A 22,324-nucleotide genomic window follows, 5' to 3' on the forward strand; every position below is an offset into this window, starting at 1 on the left:
GCAAATGTAGTCAAGATGAAGTCAGACTGTCAGCATGAACCCCAGTGTAATGGCTGCTACCCCAAAAAGAAGGGAAAATTTGGACACAGAGTGTCCTTTGATAGGGAAAGCCCTCGGGCCTGTCGGAGGAAGCTGAGCCTACAGATACTTCTGTTTCTAGAGAATCGAGTGTAAGAACCTGTGTTGTGTTAAGGCAGTTTGCAATCAGCTGTTTCTGGCAGACCCAAGGAGTCTCATCGAATCCAGAAGCTAAGGGTAGGGCAGAGATGTCTGTCTCCAGGAGCCAGGGCACGCACAGACTACTTGGAGCAGGACACAATACTGCGGAGCTGATCCTGGAATGGACCAAGGCATGGGGTCAAAAACACAATGAGGTATTGGCTCTAGTGAGTAACTGATCCTGGTTCCCTGGTGTTTTCCAAAGTAGCACGTTAATGTAACATTAACAATATGTCAATGACGGATAACAGAATTCCGTGGACTAGTATGTTTTATAACTCTCCTGTGACACAAAAATTACTTCAAATGCTTAAGGTTTATTCTGCAATCACAATTTATCTACAGTTTAAGTAGACTTTAATTAAAGTTGGTTTTTTTGCTTGCTTGTTTTGTTTTGTTTAAAGCTGAAGACCAAGCCTAGAGGCTTATGTGGGTTAGGGAAGCACTTTTAATACTAACAGGCATTCCTAACTCTTTAAAATAATTGTATGATTTGTTTTAAGGTAGAGTATTTCTATATTGTCCAGACTATTCTTGAACTGTCTAGAGCCCAGACAGACCTTGATCTCTCAGTTTCCCTGTATTGCCAGTCCAGGATTCAGCTTTTAAGTTTTAAGTAAAGCTGTTCGTGGGCGGTGTCATAAGTTTTGGTAGAAATTCATGGGGGTGTAGGTAACACACACCTTTAAGCTCGGTGCTCGTAGAGACAGAGATAGAGGTGGGTGGGTCTCTGCAGTCTTCGTAGTGAGTTCTAGGCTAGCAGATATTGTGAGAACCGAAACAAACCAGAAACCAAACCAATCCAACCAACCAACCAATCAACCGACCAAACAAACCCCAAAGTTTTTATAGACATTGTTTCATGTCTTTTAGTTAAAACCATTAACACTGATGGCCAGACCTTCTTCTCAGCTATATCTTCAGCTGAGATATTAAATCACATTGAAATCAAGATCCCCTGTCAAACCCAAAGGAGCACTTCAAATTAACAAAGGCCAGCAGCATTTAGAGAGAAGGCATCTGGATGGATACTCACTGGGCTGAGAGCTACTAGCATCCCGTGGAACAAGACTGGGTAGGTGAGATTTTATTCAGAGTCATGACTGAAAACAGACACCAGCCACAATCCCACAATGGAGAGTGAAGGAGAGGCACTCTGAAATTGTGGTGGTTGTTTCTATCTAGGGTTCTGACAACTTTCCACTATGAATCTAGCTTGTCTGTTTCTTCTGACTGTGACCCCGTTTCTCTCTTCTTTGAGTGGTGGCATTTCTTTGATCCTTAGTGAAGTTCTCCTATGTGTCCCTTGTCACTGGTCCCTTGGCTATCACAAGAAAAGTTTTAACAACTAGGACTTAAGAAATGTAGTCTCTACTTATGTCAGAGGCTTAACAGCTATTGTGATGGGTTTTCCGTACCCTCCAGGAGAAGGAAAATGAGTATTATTAACTGCATTTGCACGTCCATAGCATGATATTGATGGTGAGAATGAGAACACCTGTGGTACCCAGCACTCTCTTCCATCTGGGTGCTACCTAGGTGTTACATTGAGCATATCTTTAAAACAGCAACACAGTGTTTCCTTTGGGATGAAAGTTCTGTGCTGGCTATGTTTAGACATCTGAAGCCTCCATGTGGAAAGCCCACATGACCACAGTGACAACTGAGACTACAGCGGCCCAGTGGGATGACTTTCTATATTTGAAATTCAGTTTAGCAAATTGACATTTCTCTATCCCCTTCTCTAATGTTCTTTGAGTCAGACAGATCGCTCTTTTAAAAAAGAACACAAACCACGCATTTATTAGGCTCCTAGGAAGAACCAAACACAGGAGAGGGGATGCTGGGGGCACCACTTCTCATTAAAACCAGCTGCTGTGGTTTTGCAATGCAAACCAGATCAAAATCAGCGCAAGGCCTGGAGCTTTAATTTATATTCTGAATGAACCAGCCCGCTGTGAAAGAGCGTTTCTTCTCCCTCTCTTTCTCTCTTTTCTAAAAGAAAACTTTTGAAGAAACTTTTGTCTACCTCACTTGATGTTTACAGCAGCCCCATGAGCTAGGAAAAGAATCCTCTCTGTTGATGACAGGCTTAATTGACTTGCCACTTGTGGGACTACACAGTGGGGGACTCTTGTGTGGCTAATGCCTCACCCCCAGCCCATTTCCTTTAGCTCTGAATTGTCATTCCCAACCTGGAAGGCACCAACAAGGCATTCTAGCTGGTACTCTGGAGTCTTCTGAGAGAAAACTGGGAGACACTGAGGAGTGTTGTAAACTGACTAGTTTCTGAGAGCTTGGGAGGGCACAGTCCTACTGTGAAAATCAGTAAACACCTCCTTCATTGACTTATTCCTTTGCCAAGATGTATGGGACAAAAAAACAAGAAGGGAAACAGCCACAAAGGTACAATTTTAGATGAAGCCTACTCACCTACCATTGGCGTGAAGATTTGTGTGTGTACATATGTACAAGTACATTTGTGTGTACCAGAGGATGTTGACATTTGTGCAGGTGGAGGGCACAGGTCACCCTCAAATGTCATTCCTCAAGTACTGTGTACCTTGTTTTACTGAGAGCCATTTAACCTTTTACCTGGTGCTAAGCAACCCTTGGGGGTCTGGTTCTTTGTCCTGCCTAGTACTGGGACTGTAGACACGCACCCTTTGCCCTGCTGTCTCACATGACTTCACTCGGGTCTCCATGCTTGCTTGCTGTGCAAAAAAAAAGTCTGGTTTTAGCTCCCTCTGTAGCACACAGTGTTGATTCTCTAGGGGACCCCCCTGCTCTTTAGATTTTGGGTGAACTTTGTCTGGGTCTTGAAAGCAAATTAATACAAGGGCTGAAGAGCAGAGTTGTGTCAGCCTCTGGTGCTCAAGGCTGTCCCCCAGCTTCCCATGTTAAGGACACCCCTCGCAAAAGGGAGGGTCACTGTGGTTTGATACAAGTAAGGAAGTGTAATCACGAGGTCCCCTGTGGAGCTCACTTCCTCAGAGGGATTCTGCTTGTGAATCTGTGCAGCTGTTCGGTGTTCTTGATGTGTTTGGTATAAGTGGACACATCTCTAGCATTCTCAGTTCCTCCACTGAAATGCTTGACTTCAAGCAGCAGGCTAATTGGAAAACACAATCAGGAAGCTGGGATTCTAGTGTTTGGGGACCTATGAATTCTAACTTCTGGTTAAGAGCAAAGGCAAGTGATGGTCCTTCCTAAAAGTGTGCATGTGGCTTCTCCTTCCACAAAACTCTACTGAGACTTAATTACTTGTGTCACTCTGTAGAAATTAGTTCTGTCCCTTTAAGACCATTTGCTCTTTGGGAAGAAGGACTCAGGCTTCTCTGACTTCTTTCCTGCCTTGGAAAACTGTTTAATGGACACCTATTGAATGCCAAGTGTCCTCTGAGTGTTTGAGCAACAGTGGTCTCAAACAGAAGCCCAGCCCTCTGAGGACCAATAGTCTGGTGTCGTCGGGAACTAACTAACAAAGTACAAAAGCTTCAGCTGTTGTAGGGACTTGGAAGGTTTGTTTGTACTGTGGGGAGAATCTGATAATGTAGTTCTATTTATTCAGGAGGGTCAGTAAGAGCTCCAAAAGGACATGGTGACTGATTGAACCGAGATGAAAGAATGAGGAAGAATTAGCTAGAAATTACTGAGTCTTGGATATGATTTCTTTAATGTCCTTTTGTTCTGAAATGTTTCCCTCTTATGGACTCGCCTACTAACCCTAAACTTTCCTTCACAATAGCAGCTGCATTTTGTAATTCTATATTTATTCAGGGAGGGTCTGTTTTCATCCCCGGACTTGTGGCTCTGTGGCTGAGGCTATACCATTTGTCCACTGTGGGGGTCCTCGTACTTGTCTTAGTACCTGCCCCTAACTCAGTGTTCTCCAACTGTCTGCATCTCCCACCAGAACCCCGCTTTTACAGTAAAGCTGGGGGTAGGTGTGTCCCTCCTCAAGGTTGACTGGAAATAGCACTTAATTGAAAGGACACAGAAAACAAAACCAGAAAAACAGAACGAAATTCAGAGTTAGTGACAGAGAAGCCAGGGAGGACTGTGGATCCAGGACTGAGTAGATCCTGGTAATAACAGCAACATATCCTTCTAGGGAACAGGGAGTGGGCAACACTGCTGTCAACCAGAGGGTTTTAGTTGGTTTTGCCCATTTGTCTTCTCTGAGGGCAGTTTTTAAGAATTTATATACTATTCTTGCTCTGCTTACTATTGTGTTCACATGTCATGTGTGTGTTTGCACATGCAAGCATGTAACAGCATTCCATGGAGATCAGAGGTCATTCTTGGGGAGTCAGCTCTCCCCATCCACCATGGGTTCCAGGAATAGAACTCTGGTCCTCAGGTGTGTTCGACAGTGCTTTGGGTTGTTTGCTTGCTTGTTTCTACGTGTTAAGCCTTCTCTCCCACTCACTTGAGGGAAATCTGTTCCATTAAAAACACATTTAAAATGGTTTCTGAAGTTTAATATTAGGTATTGATTTTGACAATTATTTTCTCCTGAGAAAGAAAAGGAACGTGTAAGTAAATACTATCTTAAAAAAATGAATCGAAGTGTGTTAGAGAAACAAATGAAGGAAGGGAGAGAGAAAAGAAGATAAAATCAGGTGCATGGTAAACCGAAAAGCCAGAGTAGTAATTAGCAAGGCTTTGGGTTGGTCACATTGAATTGGATCTGATGTCATTTGTGTGCTAAGGATTGCACCCTGGGGCCTCACACGGGCTAAGCATGAATGAACTCTTCGTGGTTATGTTTAAAGGGTCTGGTATCCCTCTGGGTACTCTTCTGTATTTTATACATTTTTCATTAAATGGAGTCTACATGACTTTTATAATGAGGTAATAGACTAACATCTTACACAGCTGACAGGGAATACAGGCAGAATATAGAATTACGCACACATGTAGATGGTTTAGGAGTCGGTTGTAGGGTTTTTCTTTAACTCACTATGTTAGATTATAGTTTGTGTGTTAGTTTTAAAAGCCAGCTGGGTCTTTGTTTATGTGTTCATGTGTTCCTGTGAGCCTAAGTGCTTGAAGGTGGAGAACTTTACGCTGCCTTTTTAGGGTAGCTCTGGCCATAAAACCCAGATGTCCTGTTCGTTTATCACCTTTGACCTGTGTGCTTTTCTATTTTTAGAACGGAGGCGTGAGAGCCGGCATGAATGGTCATATGTCTAACCACCCCAGTGGTTATGGAATCTATCCTTCTCAGATGAAGTAAGTTGGGAGGTGCATGTGTAATTTGGGGTGGGGTATAACCTGCTGGTGTTTGCTTGTTTTAGTGAGATGCTCTTATTCCAAAACACAGACTAGCCTGGAACTTTGCATGTAGTCTGGTCTAACCTTGATCTTACAGTCCTTCCCTCCCAAGGATAATGTTTCAATCATGTGTCGCCAAGCGTAGCTAGTTCAAAACATATTTTTAATGAAAATACTACTTATAAATCCTCATTTAACCCACTCCCAATTTATTCAGATGTTCTCTCCTTTTTATTACTAACCCACATTATTATCAAAAACTATTATTTTCAGTGGTTCAGAAAACACTAGCTCTAAGGAAACTGTCATGTTGCTGGAAGGTATCATAGGCTGGACTTTTTATATTACTATCTTTTGTTATCAAATATGAATCATACTTCAGAGCTTTGGATATCTCTGAACCATTCTGTTGTTATTTGTATAGGGCTTGAGGAATGTTTACCACCATTCCATGTATACTATATAGGTATTTGCCATTGTATACGTCAATACAGAACAGAAAAAAGGTGCCTCAGGCCTTCCGGTATCAGTTGAAACCACAGGCCTGAGTGGAATGGCTGTTATCTGCTGTGACAAAGACAATCTAGCTTTCTCATGTCTGCCATTGTGACAAATACTCCACTTGACATTTGTTAGGACTGATAATATTTATTGTATAGGGAAACATGTTTAATTATTAACTAGAATGTAAGAGGTTTCTGTCTTTATTACTTCTATTATTCCTCTGTCCTGGGCATGTCACATCAGGTGACTGCTCCATCTCTCCCTGCTCATTCCGGAGTTAGTTCCACATCTCCTCGTTCTAAGCCTGATTCGCCACCTGCCAACCACTGTCTTCCTATTCTTTTGGATTCTTCTTGATTGTCATTGTGGTAGGAACATCTTGTATATCTGATTTTAAAAAGTCAATCATTCCTTGATATTGAATGTCATATTTATTAGTTTTAGTCAAATATCAGTCTGTTGTGATTCTGGTTGCTTGTCTTCTTGACAGTACCTACCCCTTCCCCCTATCCTTTCTGGTCTTTTAGGTTCTGAAGCTTAATAAATATTTATTGATTAGACTGAAATAAACCAGAATTTATATTGTATAACATCAGCAAAAGATGCCAGTTATATGATAAAGCAGATCAGATTTACCAGCGATGTTTTATTTAGGCTAACTGTACAGTACTTGTGAAATAGTATTTATTCTGTTATAGCAGATGTCACTGAGGAGCTGTAACGGCGTCACACAGAATGTGAGCAAGGGCTTGAATTCTCATAAGGTTGTGGCAAGTGTTGTTGACTTCTCTGTTGTCGTCCTGCATTGGCAATGAAGATTGGCTGAGACTGGCATGTGCTCCTCAGTGGCATCCCCTGATTTATATTTCTGTTTATTCCTGACTCACCTGAGCAGACACTTGCTCCCATTGGCTACTTCAGTTAGTATAAACCCAGTATGTTTTGAAGAAAACAGTTGGTGCTTACGGTACATGGACATTTCAAACTCTTGGTTCTGAATTTCATTATCTGCTCTGGACTTTAACTCATGGCCATGAACATTGCTTTGTTTATTACTGTTGCAGTGGTTACGGGTCTTCACCACCCTACTCCCAGATGGACAGAGAACACAGCTCACGAACAAGTGCAAAGGCCCTTTATGGTACGTACGGCCCTGTGACGGGCGCTGTCTATGTCTAACTCCTTGGAGATTTGCATGTTCAAGGTCGCTGTTCAAGTGTATAGCTGGCTGTTATGTTTACAGTGACAGAGCTAGCTAGGTAATGGCAGCTTTAGAATCTTTTTAAAGCTGGAGCTCTGAGCTCTGAGCTCTCACTTCTTCACGAGTCCTGGACTGTGGCTGAAATGCACTGAATGCTTCAAGAAGTTGAGTGCTTGGTGCTGGCTGAGGCCTCAAGTGGGATTCCCGCTGTGCTATTTGCTGTACCTGTGTTGCTCTTTATGGCCAGTCTGGCTGATGACTGTGGGCTCCCAGGCAATGCACCTTTCTAATAGAGCTATTGATACTATTTCAGTGTGACTAGTTAGCTCGATAGAATTTCCTTCTGGATTACAAACTAATCAGGCATTCTAATTCCATCTGAGACTTCTAATAACCTCGGTCATTTGTCTTATAGATGCATAAGTTTTGTTTCTGAGGAAGAATTGCATGTATCTTAGGTGGCTTTGACCTCACTGTGTGTCGAAGAATAACCTTGAGCTACCACCAATCCTCCTGCCTCCACCTTCTGAGTCATAACCTTTGTGGCCATATGCCACCATGTTCCGTTTGTCCTGTGCTTGGGCCCACAGCCAGGGCTTTGTGCATGCCAGACCAATGGAACCACATCCTCAGCCTGCTTACTATATATATATATATTTATAGCTAAAATATACTACAAGCTACTAAAAATGAAATAGAAGACTCTGGAGGTATACACACAGGCTTGGGAAGGTTATTCTTTTCTAGAGATTTATATGGCCATTATTGTGGAACAATAAATAATCAAGATAGAAATTCTTGTGTGGCTAGAATTCCCATGGTCAAGTATAATTGTACCACATAGTGACTGAATGACCTTCAGCAAGTGGCTCTACCTGCTTGTACCTCATTTTGCTCACCTATACCAGGTTACTATCTGGAAACAATTTTAGGAGAATTAAATAAATTACAGTAAACGGTTTCCAAAGTAATGTAGAAGCAGACAACACTGTAAATACTTCATGTTATTATGTTGATTAACATTGTTACTATGCATTATAGGAAAATAGCATTTTGTAGATTTGAGAATTATTGTACATTACTAGGTTTATTAGTTTGGTGGTAAGACCTACCAGTTCTAAAGTTCTGTGACTTTGAACTTTATTAGTGAGTTGACTTTACAACTCAAGACATAGATTCATAAAATGGACTTAATTCCATATATAAATGTGGTTTTCAATGGTTATGTTAATATCAGTAATGCTGTTTTTAATTTTCTGTGTGTTATATTGAGACTTTTTTATTATTAAGTTGGTTCCTTGTCAGTTGAGTACATATATAATGTAATGTATTCTGGCCGCTCCACCCCTTTTATCTCTTTCCCATCGCTAGAATATCCTCCATATTCCCTACATATCCTTTTCCAAGGTCTATGTCTTTGCTTGTTTTGTTTCATTTAAGCTGAGCCATTCATGTGACCATTGAATTGGAACTATTCACTGGAGCCTGCTGCAGTCACCTGTGGGTATGCAATAGAAGGCAATGACTCTCTATCTCCCCAGATTTATTGGGAGTTGGCAGATCATTAGTGAGGGCCGAGTTCCCCCAGTCACTCTTCCATCCATGCTGGACTGTTGACAGGCTGGTTCTTGTGCAGACTTGGTACAGGCATTAGTGTTTGCCATGAGTCATTGCAATGGCTCTGCCTTTCACAGGAGATGACGTTTCATAGCACTTTTCTCTGCCAGCCACATCTTACATTCTTTCCTTTCCCTTTCTCATGATGTCCCCCGAGCCTTAGAGGATGTGGTGTAAATGTCTTGTTTAAGGCTGAGCACTAGCCCAGCCTTGCTCTCAGCACCTTGAGCTGCTGTGAGCCTTCTCACTGGAAAGAGAGCTTTCTCTGTTTTTGAGAGTACCATTTATTTCTGGGTTAAAAACCACACTGGGACATTCTTGCCACAGTTTAGTCACCCGTGGCTTGTATATAGATGGTGCATTTATCATCTACTTATTTTGTGATAAATATGTGTTCAAAATAGGACCAGTTATGTCTGGTCCCTGACTTTAAGGGTCTTGTAGTACTGAGATTGGCTTGAAGGATAAAACGGGTTTTGTAAGGATGAAATAATCCCTTCAACCTGCCATTTCTAGACGGATATTTATTAAATCTATTGGTATGCTGGATCATCATCATCATCATCATCATCATCATCACCATCACTACCACCATCATCATCTCTATTTCCATGGATTCCTTAAGTCAGTTCAAAGATAAATGACAGATTATACTTGCCAGTGTGAATTTTGGTGAGATAGACTAGCAGGAACTATTTATTAATACATATGACCAAGTTGAAACAAGGGGATATGAACAATTAGACCACTTAAACACCCCCCTCCATACACACACACACACACACACACAAACACATATGTGTATATATGGAAAGAAAGATCACGCACACAATGAGTTTGAAGCCACTTTCAAGTCTTCGAGAAGAGAAGAACCCAGGTGTCATGGGCTCACTTCTGAATTCTATTATCTCTTGCAAGGTTTCCCATGCTGCCCCTAAAGCAGACAGAGAAAGAACACTATCAGGATCTTCTTACCAAGTCAGTGTTATTCTGATAAAATTGGAGGACACAACAAAAATGAAACTATAAATTAGTTTCCTTGATGAACGTAGACCCAAAACTTCTCAATTAAACACTTGCAAAATAGAATTCAGCAACACAGTAAAAATATCATAATCCATGGCCATGTTAGTTTCATTTCTGAAATGCAAAAATGTTTCAGCATATGTACACCAATAAACATAAAACAGCACATACATAGAATTGGGGGAAATACATAGTTATCTTGATAGGTATAGAATGAGCTATTAACAAAGTCCACCAACATCATTCATAGTAAGATAAGGTGAGAGGAAAGAGTGAAGGACATGCACGAAAGAGGAAGAAGACCCAAGTTCTCTATCAGGAAACTCTTAGAGCAGTAGAATACAAAGTCAATGGCTGTTCTATTCATCAATACTCAATATGCTGGGAAATTAATTGTGGAAACACCCCCACTCACAATGTCCTCACAAGTAAAAATAAATAGCCAAGATCACTAAAGCAGGGAAGTGACGGATTTCTATGATAAAAACGTTAACATGCTGGAGAAAAACATTGAGGAGGACATGAAGACATTCTGTGTTCATGGATTGGCACATTTACTGTTGGGAACATAGCTACCCTACCCAAAGCATCCTTGAAGTCACTGCAACCCCCTTCAAGACTCCAATGTCATTCTTCCAAGACATGGAAGAGCTAATCCTAAGATTCATATGAAAGCACTAATGACTCCAAGTAGACAAGGCAGTCCTGAGGAAAAGAATCCAGCTATCTTCCAAAGAGATAGTGGAATTCATGAACTCAATAGGGTCATATTAACAAAAGCAGTCATGTGACCCAATGGAATAGAATAAAGGAACCAGAGATAAATCCCACAGAGCCACAATGATCTAAGTCTCAACAAAGACCCAAAATATTCATTGTAGTTAAGATAGCCTCTTATCCAATGTTGCTGGGAAACCTGTATATCCATATATAGAAGAAAAGTGTGGTAATAAAGGATAAGAAAATGTTAATCAAATTTATCACTAAATATGCTACAGATATATTAATATATAAAGGTAGCATAAATATAGTAGTGACGTATTAAAATCAAAAAAAAATTCATGGGAGTATTTTTCAAGTCTGCTTGGATGCCAAAATGTTAATATGGGAAAATAGTTTTGTTTGATGAGGTGTGGCCAGTAGGGGCGTGGTTAGGAAGGCATAGTCAGCAGGGCTTTCACAGGGACCCTGAGCCTTGAACTGTGCTCTGAAAAGTCCACCATAATATTGTTCAGATATTGTAGAAGTGCGTGTGTAAAAAGCAAGTTGAATCTAATGTACACAGTCAGCCCATGAAGGTGGCTTCTGTTTGTCCAGTTCACTGTAGGCTTCCTTTGGCTCATGGTTAGCACAGCCACTCAAGTATCATGCATGCTCAATGATTACTTGTAGAATGAATAGAAAGAATTAACAAACTGCCAGGAGCTTGGTGGTAACAGGAGAGTGGAAAGTAATGCCTTCAGAAATAAAATGAGAAAAAAACAAAACAAAAAACAAACAAACAAACAAACAAAACCACCCACGGTGTCAAGAAGAAGAATACTAATTTTCAGGACAAAGCCATGGCTCGGCAGGTACAAGCTGCCACTGCCACACCTGAGGATCTGAGTTTGGTCCTGGGGATGCACATAGTGACTTGAGACAATGGGCTTCTACAGCTGACCTCTGTCACCATTGCCACCACTCCCCCTTATGTGCACGAGAATCTTAAAAGTTTAATAAACAAGATGTGGACGTTATTTCAAAATAGCACATGACCTTCAGTGTCTTTCATTCAGTATAGAAAGGTGACTGTGTCTTGGGTTAGGCTGTAATAAAACAGATGAATCAGAAGTTCCAGTAATATGAACAAAGTAGATGCCCCGGGACTGGAAAGATGGCTCAGGGATCAAGAACACTTACTTGTTGCTCTTTCAGAGGACCAGGGTTCAATTTCTAGGACTCACATGGCTCACACCATCCTAGTTCCAAGAGATCCTCCTCTAGGCTCTGTGGGCATGAGGCACATATGTGGTACTGTTGTATGAAGAAACTTTTCCTGGGGAGATGAAGCACCTAAGTCTTTTCAAACCAGATAGGGAGCCTGTGCCAGACCACAGTGCAGATACCACTGAAGTCCAGCTTGGGGAACCATGAGTTTTATTGAAGTCATTAACAGAAATATGGGTGAGGGCGGGTCATTTAAAGAATCAGAAATGACTCAAAGACAGCTGTATCACCAAAGCCCACACCAGCATGTCTGACAGATTACTAAGATGGGAACCTGGAACCCATTACACAGCCAGCAAGTGACTCAACAAGTTTAGAGTGTCCTTTCCTCAGCTGATCTAAACCTCTTCCAGGTGGTTCAACTGGTTTCTGCTTCTTCCAGATAGTGGTCTGGTCCTAGAGGCATCTTTACAGCTCAGCTTTGTGCCCCTGAGAGTGACTCTGAGCCTTTATTGCTGACTTTGACAGGGAGGAGCCTAACAAATCTCGTCAGTTTCAGGGACTTCCTGAAGCCTTTTAGAGTTGTTACTGATTGAAATTTTGTTGCTGTTGCTAAGGATATGGCAATGTGAACTGTAGCCTTTTGCTTTATTTAGATAAAGACTTTCTCCACAGCTGCTCTTTCTTGTGTTTTCCATTTAATGGTCCAGGCATTGCCTTACTTTTAGAGAAAGAAAAATTGAAAGTTTTCAGTCTCAGCTGTGGGGTCTGAATTTTAAGCCTTTAAATTTGCCATCGAGAGCAAAATAGATAAAGTAGATAAAAACAAGGGTGAGGACCAAGGCCAGCTTGTCTGAGGAGGTGCGGTAGTTAAAATCTAAACAGTTAAATGAAGCTGTAGTTTCTGACCTCAAGGTTGGCTATTAGTTGTTATAAGAGCATATTAGCCTAGTGCTGAAGTGACCAGCAAAGAAATTTTCTCATTGGTTATTGAATCTGATCTGTCTGAATATGCTTATGTGTTCTGTTCCATAGAATTAAGCCTAATAGAACAAAAATAGTGATGGATAACTAGTTTTATTCAAAGAAAATAAAGTTGTCCCTAGGTATAATTTAATGTGAGATAGAGACAGAAAGTGGTGCATGGGGGAGGGGAGAAAGCAGAAAGGAAAAGAAGGTCAGTTGGGTGATGGAGAGACACTGGTTTTGTACGGGCAGTTGAGAAACTCAGAACTCCAGAGCTAGGATTACTTGTTAATGTGGCATTTGTTCATTCCTTGCATCCTAACATGAATGGTAGCACTAGCTCTCAAGGAGCACACCATAGATGAGAGGTGCAGTTTTCATGGGTTCTGGAGTAGAAGCTAATGTTCCAAGCTTCACATCCTGGGGTGTCTGGGAGCTTTATAAGTCCCAGTGGCCTGAGAAACCCTTATCTATTGCAGGGGAATTCTTAGAGTGGGGCCCACAATGTGGCTTTCAAAGCCCATGGTCGTAGGCAGCCAAGGATCAGAACCATTGTTCGAGAAAGTGCTGATTTTTCTGTGACTTCCTCTGAGCCACTGTATCGAAAGCTTCGATTCACAATTCTCCTACTGTCTCAAAGCTTTGTAGGGTTTCCAGCTTAGGGTCCAGAGCACTATTTACCACTGAACCTCAAAGTGCACAAGAATCTCATCAAAAGAGACACTATAATTGACTTTCACTTGCGTCCTTTCGAAATTGCCTATTAAAGCGTTCATCGTGAACTTTATCTCTTGACTTTATATCACCAGAATAATTTTCTTTCTAAATCATTTTGATGACAGTAATAGATTTTTAGGGTACTTCGAAGGTACTTCTCTGAGACATTCATCTTATTCATTGTGAAGCATGATAAAGAAACAAGGCAGAAATATTAGGGACGATAGCTCACCGTCTGGCAGTCAGAGGGAACAGATGTCACCATGTTAATCATTTTCTGCACCTGTAAATTGTGTCTTCCTGGGATTGAGCTACTTGTGTTCTGACACCTGGGGGAGTGCACTTCAACAACAACAACAACAACTTCTTCTTCTTCTTCTTCTTCTTCTTCTTCTTCTTCTTCTTCTTCTTCTTCTTCTTCTTCTTCTTCTTCTTTTTCTTCCTCTTCTTCCTCTTCTTTCTCCTCCTCCTCTCCCCCCTCCTCTTCCTCTTCCTCTTCCTCTTCCTCTTCCTCTTCCTCTTCTTCTTCTTCTTCTTCTTCTTCTTCTTCTTCTTCTTCTTCTTCTTTTTCTTCCTCTTCTTCCTCTTCCTAACACAAACCTCATGCAGTATTTTGGCCCTCACCTGTGCTTGCCAATCATTTTATCTGGAAGACCCAGTCAATCATTTGAACATCCTGGAGCCACCATATCACCTAGTCATCGAGTACCATGGCAACCACAGCCATTTCCTCTGCTATCCATGGGTCAAATCAGAAGAAGATAACCACTCTCCTGCTCTCGAGCTGTGCCTGAGAGCTGAGGGAGAAGCTGATGAACCTGTGATTTTGAAGTAGTGCTCTTGCCAGATGTCTTCATGAGTTATGTATGCATTGTGCCCCATGTGTATCAGAAGGTTTTCCTAAGAACAGCTGTCTACCTTTTAGTAACTCACATTGATCCTCAGCTAATAGAAAAGCTCTTTGCTTCATACATGAGGTATAGTTACTGGGGAAGGTGTGTGCTTCAGAATGCCGGGGAAAATTGTAGTTGAAGCCAGCTCTTTCTTTTGACTGTATTATTTTGGTAGGAACAGACGGAGCGTACTTCTTCAGATCGTCATCCAAACAGAAAAAGAAAGGTAGCCAAGATTGAACTGTGTGGCATGTGTGCTTTCAGTGAGTCATTTTAATGCTGCAAAAGCAAAACCAGAATAGACCACGTCAGTGTGAGCGAGGGGGTTGAGGGGAGCATGGAGATTTCCTGGATAAATATGAACAGGAAGATCCTTGCTTCCGTATTATTGAATATCAATCACTTATCATGTTTTTAAAAACATTAGGTTCTAATGTTTGGAGTCTGAGTATGTCATTCATACTTTTCTACTTGGTCTTCCTTCAATTTTTTCATACTCTTTCAGTGTAGGGGCACCTAAGAGTAGAAAGAAACTTGTTTATAGTTGGAAAATTCTGACTGATCGGAAAGCTAATGCATATCTATTTTCTATCTGTAGAGATACATGTATGTTATATGTGAATATATATCATAAGTATGTCACATGTGAAATATATATGTATCTATCCATATATGTGTGTATATATGTGTATATGTATATCCATTTATATATCTATACACTCATACATACACAACCTAAGACAGACATTTAGGTTTGCTTACATTTAAGTTGTTTAACCCACTATTTTATAGTAAATTATCCAAGACCAGGACCATTTATAATCTTACCTAAATCTAGTTTCTTACTTATTGATAAACTCAAAGCTTGATTTAGAATCACAGAATCCCCTGATCACATATTGGATCCTTTCCATCCAAGAATTCTGCCTTAGAAGAAATAAAGCAAGTCTGAATTTCCAAATTAGTATGTTGCATGTGAATTAACAAATACCAAATATTGAAAATCTTTGATTTTTTTATTTTGATTTTGCAGTATTTAAAAAAAAAAGATTCCTTTTGCTGTTGAGTGGTTGGATGCAGCCTCCTTAGCTGCCTCGTTTTCCCTTCTAGTTTGTCTCTGAATTCTGAGTTTCTCGTTTGTGTGTTCTCTTGACGTGTGACAGGCTAATATTTGTGATAGTCCTGTTTGAATAAGTTTGGAATCTTAACATCGTTCTCCATTTGGATGTTGTGAGAGGAGATGTTTCTGTTTTAGCAGGTTAATCCCCTTCATACAATATGGTACCTCTGACAGTATCTGCTCTTGCGTTTTGACCTAATTACAGCAACAGATAAAATTTGCAAGCTTTTTTAAAAAATATTTTTTTAATAAACAGTAGGTTCCTAGTTAATAAAACCTGTACATAAGATGACTTTTTTCTCTTAGAACACTTACAGTGGAGGAGCTGGAGGGATAGTATCTTGGTTAGGGTTTTACTGCTATGAACAAACACCATGACCAAAGCAAGTCTTATAAAGACAACTCTTAATTGGGGCTGGCTTACTGATCTAGAGGTTCAGTCCAGTATCACCAAGGCAGAAACATGGCAGCATCCAGGCAGGCATGGTGCAGAAGGAGCTGAAGGCTGCTACTGGAAGACTGACTTCCAGGCAGCTAGGGTGAGGTTCTTACAGCCCACACCCACAGTGACACACCTACTCTAACAGGCCCGAATCTCCTAATAATGCCACTCCCTAGGCCAAGCATATTCAAACCATCACAGATGGCTCTGTGGTTAAGTGTGTGCACTGTTCTTAGGGACAGTGAGTTCAGTTCCCAGCACCTACATTGGACAGCTCCCAACTGCCTGTACTCCAGCTGTGTAGGTAGGATCCAGTTCCTCCTCAGGCTCCTGCACTTATGTGCATGGATCCTCACATGCATACATGCACACACACACAATTTAAAGAAAAATCTTTAAGACGTAGGAAATTTATAATCTTGACATTTGGAACCCTGAGGATTTAAGTTGGGTCCAGAGGTTCCTGCAGACTGTTAGTTTTCCTGGTGACCTTGGGTTTGCCTGTGAATAAAACATGTTTTCAAAACACAAGCCACAGTGGGGGGCTTGACAACTACTTCAGAGGTGCCATGTGACTCCAACATACAAACTCGAGCCTATCAGTAGCTAACTAATGGCTTCTCAAAACTTCCCTTTCAGAACAAAGGAAGAACTATGCCCGAGACAGCATCAGCAGTGTGTCGGACGTGTCTCAGTACCGAGTGGAAGTAAGAAGCTTTGCTCTTGCCAATATTATTGTGACTCTTAAGGGACATAGAAATCGGGAGTAAAAGAAGAACTACGTTTCATTTCATTTAATGCATTTTAAGTTTTATGGTTCTTCCCTTAAGATGTTTTCTTTCTTCTGTGAAACCGAGGTGTTACAGGTAAAGCTGTTGTGAGACGTTGAGTTTCAAACTAAGCAGGTTGGAAGAACTTATCCGCTGGCCATCCTGAGCCCATCGTTAAATAGGAGAAGGGCTTCCGTTTCATTAAGCTGTGATGCGCCAAGCAGTTCAGTTTTATATTTAGTTTTATCTGGTGTCATCACGAGCTGTCCTTAACACTAGTTTCTTTGTTCAGTTTGGAATCACGACGACCCCTGTTTCTTTGTGGAAAATGTGCAGGCAGGGACATCATCTTTGAATCGCTATTTTCAGTTTGCTGCCCATCTCCAGCATTCTTGATGAAAACTAAAGCACTTTGTTTCAGTAAAGTGGTTTAAGGAGGGGGCAAACGTGGTGGTCATTAGAGGCCAGGACCACCACTGCAGCTCCCGGGTGGCTGTCCAGGTTGTAGCTGCTGCTGGGATTGTTGCTTTTGTGCAGCGTTGATGTAGTTAATCTGAGTAGCGGGGCTGGGGTGGGGTCGGTGATTTAAGGAAATGCTGTTTATGTTCCACTGCTAAAAACCTGTCTGTATACCATGCTGTTGTAGCCCCACATGACTCAGCATGAGACTGGTTTAGGGATCTTACAGATCAAGGCATTGCTTTCTGTGTTCAATGAAAATTCCCCGCCCAACTCCACCCTCTTGGTAGATAACTGAGCTTGTAGCATGTTGTGTTAAGCCTTTGGTTCTCTGCTAATGGACTTGTTACACAAACTCTTCCTCCTGGAGTGTGTGTTCAAGGTTTTTTTTTCTGTCCCTTTTTTGCTGACCATAAGCACCTGACCACCTTTGTGCTGGATCGGAAAGAAGCCATGATCACCGTCGATGACGGAATCCGGAAGCTGAAGTTGCTTGATGCCAAGGGCAAAGTGTGGACCCAAGATATGATTCTCCAGGTGGATGACCGAGCTGTGAGCCTGATTGATTTAGAATCAAAGGCAAGTCTGGGAAACCTACACTGTTTTATTCTTCCAGACTGCACCACACATACTAATGTGTGCAGTCAGGATAGATGCTTGGAACTCTAGTGACGGTTTGACACTGTCAGATGTCCACATTTTTTTATACAGAATGAATTGGAGAATTTTCCTTTAAACACAATCCAGCATTGTCAAGCAGTGGTACATGCATGCAGCTATGACTCCATTCTTGCCTTGGTATGTAAAGAACCAATGCAGAGCAAGCCGGACCTTCACCTTTTCCAGTGTGATGAGGTTAAGGTAAGAGTGGCTCGGCCTCCCACTAATGTGTGTGTGTGTGTGTGTGTGTGTGTGTGAGTGTGTGTGTGTGTGTGAGTGTGTGTGTGTGAGTGTGAGTGTGTACCCAGAGAGGTCAGAAGAGGGTATCACATCCCCATATAAAGATGTGAGCTGCCTGATGTGGGTGCTTGGTGCCAAATTTCCATCCTTTGCAAGAACAGCAAGTGCTCCTAAGTGCTGAGGCAAATCTCACGTCCCTGTCCTTCCTTCACTCAACCACTGGAGCAATATTCCGCAACGTTTAAACAACCCATCTTGGTCATATAGCTTTTGAGATTTAAGATTTTAAGAATGTAATGAGGAAAACCACTACTCAAGTGTCTTCCATAAATTTCCAATCCGGTAAACAAAAGAGGAAATTTAATTTAAAAAACAAAAAACTCAAGGTGTGGTGTGATGGCCCCTACTAGTAATTCTACCACTCAGAAAGGTGAGGCAGGAGGATTGCTGCACGTCAGAGTTCAAAGGTGTCTCACAAACATAGATGTATGTTGTTTATCCTTGTTTACAAAGTGTACCTGGTGTATGTAATTCTCATCAGGAGCCCTTCGTATAGAATTAAAAATGGATCGTTAAGAGTCACGCATGGTGCTTGCTTCTGCAGCACATATACTAAAATCATACTGCATAGACGGACAATAAATATGCTACAATTCTATTAAAAAGCCATTGTGCATAGACGGACAATAAATATGCTACAATTATATTAAAAAGCCATTGTGCATAGATGGACAGTAGGCATGCTACAGTTCTGTTTTCTTCTTTGTTAACCTCAGAGCTGATATTGTTTCAGAGAGACTGTCCCGTGGTATTGACATAAAACTTGCCATTTAATCATGTGACTTGGCAAATTGCTCAGCATTTATAACCCCTAAGCCCAGTGGGAAATAGCTGGGCACAGTTAGCAAGAATAACATGCTTGAAACCCCCAACCAATATTTCACAGTCCAAGTAATTTCTAAATGATTATAATTTATTGAACCTTAGAACCTATCATCAACATTACATATCTGTATTTTCTGAGTCGGTTTCTTTAAAAGAGAAATCACCTTTGGTTGATTGGCACCTGTCTTAGTTTCTCTCCTGTTGCCCTTATAAAACACTGACCAAAATCAACTTAGGAGAGGAAAGGGTGTAGTTGAGTTTATAGTTCCAGGGTGAGAGGAGTCTGTCCTGTTGGGTAGTCATGGCAACACACAGCAGGTGTGGTAGCAAGAGCAGGGAGCAGAGAGCCAACTGAAAGTGGTCATAGACTTTTAATCTCAAAGGCCTTCCCTAGTGATCTACATCCTACCACAAGGCTGTGATGCTCAGTCATCCAAACAGCGCCCCGTGGGGACCCAGTGTTCAAATATCAGAAAGGAGGGATGGATCTCAATCTGGTTTACCACCGTCTCCTCCCAGAGCACTGGTTTACTTGTTACTTTTATATTGTAAAGAAATTTTAGATCAGCACAAGAAAACAACTTGATCCCATCAACATTGCTTTGACATTAAGCCAGGGCATATACAGATTATCTTTAACAGTATAATTTGTAATTTTTTTTTCTAATTTCAGTTTATTCCATGAATGATTATAAAAGTCTTACTTTAAAGAATTGTGTTATTTAAGCAACTTGTGGTTTGAAATTTATCAGCTTTTTATGGGCTGTAATTGTTGGATTTTGTGAATTATCATAATAATTTTGAGGATGTAGATGTATTAAAGCAAAAAAAAGTTCAAGTGGATATTTTTTGCTCTGAAAAAAAGGTAAAATTTTATTAATGGATTTTATGTCTTTAATTTTTATATTTATTTACTGAGGAGGGACATCACATATGGAGGTCAGAGGACAAGTTGTAGGAATTGGTTGTCGCCTTCTACCAATTCCAGGTATCGAACTCAGGTCATCAGGGTTGGCAACAAATGTCCTTAAACACTGGACCATCTTGTTGACCCAATTCACAGATTTACAAACAAACCAAAAATACTGAGTCAAAAGACACTTCAAGTTTGTGTTTGTGCCCATGCTTCTTAAGTGTGATGTAAGAGTGAGGTGCTGTCCTGAGTAAGGGTCCTGGATGTCAGAGTCTGGGCTATGCAATGACAGGCTTTCCTTCTCCAGGGGACCATGACAGCGATGGCTCCAAATAGATTTCCTGCGCAAAGCTCTACTCACCATAGCTCAGAGGGCTTTCGCCTTAGTTGAAACTCTGGGATGTGTTGGACTAGAATGTTCTAAAGAAAAGACACTATACTGGGGTTCGTTGCCGCATCACCTCACTGTGAACATGATCCAGGCCAGGCTATAACACTTAGTTTTTCTCAGAGAAGTCACTGGAATGGAGAATAAACAAGGGCTGAGGAGAAGGTTTAGTGGACGAAAGGCTCTATGCACAAGTCTAAGAACCAAAGCTGAAATCCCCAGAAGCCATGTCAAGCCCACTGTGGTGGTATGCATCTATAATCCTCACATGTCTCCCGGGAGATGGGATACAGAGACAAAACTTTTCCAAGCTCTAGACCAGCTGGACCAGCTTATGTGGGGATAATCAACTAAGGGCCCTGCCTCAGGCAAGGTGTGAGGTGAGAAACATCACCTAAGGTTGTCCTCTGACTTCTCTATGTGTATCACTGCATATGTGGGCAGGTGGACACACACACAAACTCACACACACATGCACACATACATACACACAAACACACAAACACACACAAACACACACACATACATACATACACACAAACACACACACACAAACACACACACATACACACACACACACACACACACACACACACACACACACACACACACTTTCTCTCAAAATTCATGAACTCCCATCAATTCTAAATTCTTATGCTCACCAGTGCTTATGGTTAAAGAATAAATGACTCACATATCTGAGAAAAATATACATAATTACACAGAGCATCCAAGCCCCAAAATAGAAGATAAATACATGAACAACATCCTCATATACAGTGATAATTACAGGCTACAAATAAATTTCATAACGAAGAAAAATTAACACGTTATCTGCCAAAACTCACTTGGATTCCCAAGAAAATCTAATCGTTGGTCTTGCTGGGAAAAAAAAATGTTGGGGAAAAGTTTGTGGTGGCAGATAATTCAGTTTTACCTGAAACGGAGAAATAAGTGGTTATCAAAATGGATACGATATGGAATTGAGATTCAGCCTGTGAATGTAGAACTGTATGAGCTTCTCCATTGCTGTGACAAAGCATCAAGCCAGGAAAACTTAAAAAGAGAAAAGGTCTGTTTCCCTAATTGCTTTGGAGGCTTCATCTATGGTTTTTTTGGTACCGTGCCTTTGGGCCTGTGGTGGAAAAGCCCATGGTAGTAGGAAGTATGTGGTAAAACTGCTGTTCACTTCATGAAAAACAGGAAGTGGTAAGAGAGAGACAGGAAGTAACTGGCCACCCCAATGCTATCTGCAAGAGCGCCACCCAGTGTCTTCCTTCCACCACCTCCCATCTGAGGGCTGGAGCCTGGCCTTCACCACACATCCCTTCAGGGACACTGCAGACACTGACCTATGAGAAGGTTTGCTGTTTTGAGTCTCTGTTTTGGTGAAATAATAGGTTCCCCCGTGAAGGGAGAAAAAGGGGAGGGTTCCACCAGCCCCACACATCCTCTTACATCCGTCCTTCCTGACAGAGCAGAGACACTCACCTGTCCTTCTGCCTTGATCTACTGGAAGGAACGGGTTAGACGTAGATCAACCTTAAAAATTAGCATTGAGTTCCGTCGTTATAAAATACACCATTAAAAAAAAAGAGTCATATTTTTTACAATAGATGTTAAAAAGTCTTTCTTTTTATTACACCTAGACACTTACTGACTCAGACGATGAATATCAAGTATATATTTTTTTTCTGTCTTGATCTTTATGTCAAAGCTCAGACAAGCCTATGGCCTTCCCGGTAGGTAACTTATCTCTCCTTCCAGGCAAACCTGATCAGCGAAGACATTGAAAGTGCAATCAGCGACAGCAAAGGCGGCAAACAGAAGAGGCGGCCAGAGGCCCTGAGGTAAGCGCGCTAAATGACTGTAGTGGGGGGACTGGATAGTAGGCCTACTCTGCTTTCTCCTAAAGGTTTAGAGAAGTTACTTTCAATGGAGGTGAACTATTCCATTTTCTGAATTACAACCTTTAATCTCAACTTACTTGCCCTCCCTGCCTAGTTAGCCTGTGTCTGCCCCTTCTTGTTTCTCCATGTGTCAACTCTGTCTCCCACGAATCTACATGTGGGAGTTATAAAAAAATGCATGCTGT

General features: G+C 41.3%; 1 protein-coding gene across 4 annotated transcripts in view; it reads left to right on the plus strand.

The window, feature by feature from the left end:
* The window catches only part of EPS8 (EGFR pathway substrate 8, signaling adaptor), a 157,927-nt gene that overhangs the window by 95,743 nt on the left and 39,860 nt on the right, over positions 1 to 22,324 (plus strand). For 3 of the 4 annotated variants that reach the window (XM_080914173.1, XM_080914176.1, XM_080914174.1), the window contains exons 3-8: positions 5,378 to 5,457; positions 7,068 to 7,144; positions 16,554 to 16,621; positions 17,561 to 17,722; positions 17,855 to 18,004; positions 21,997 to 22,079. In XM_080914173.1, coding sequence (XP_080770299.1) covers positions 5,399 to 5,457; positions 7,068 to 7,144; positions 16,554 to 16,621; positions 17,561 to 17,722; positions 17,855 to 18,004; positions 21,997 to 22,079 — 599 coding nt within the window. In that variant the 5' untranslated portion in view covers positions 5,378 to 5,398. Of the gene's footprint in view, positions 1 to 5,377; positions 5,458 to 7,067; positions 7,145 to 8,657; positions 8,705 to 16,553; positions 16,622 to 17,560; positions 17,723 to 17,854; positions 18,005 to 21,996; positions 22,080 to 22,324 lie in introns of those variants that run through there. The other variant, XM_080914175.1, reaches the window with a different exon arrangement.

The sequence above is a fragment of the Micromys minutus genome (genome assembly GCF_963924665.1).
Source record: "Micromys minutus genome assembly, chromosome: 3".
NCBI classification, from domain to species: Eukaryota; Metazoa; Chordata; class Mammalia; order Rodentia; family Muridae; genus Micromys; species Micromys minutus.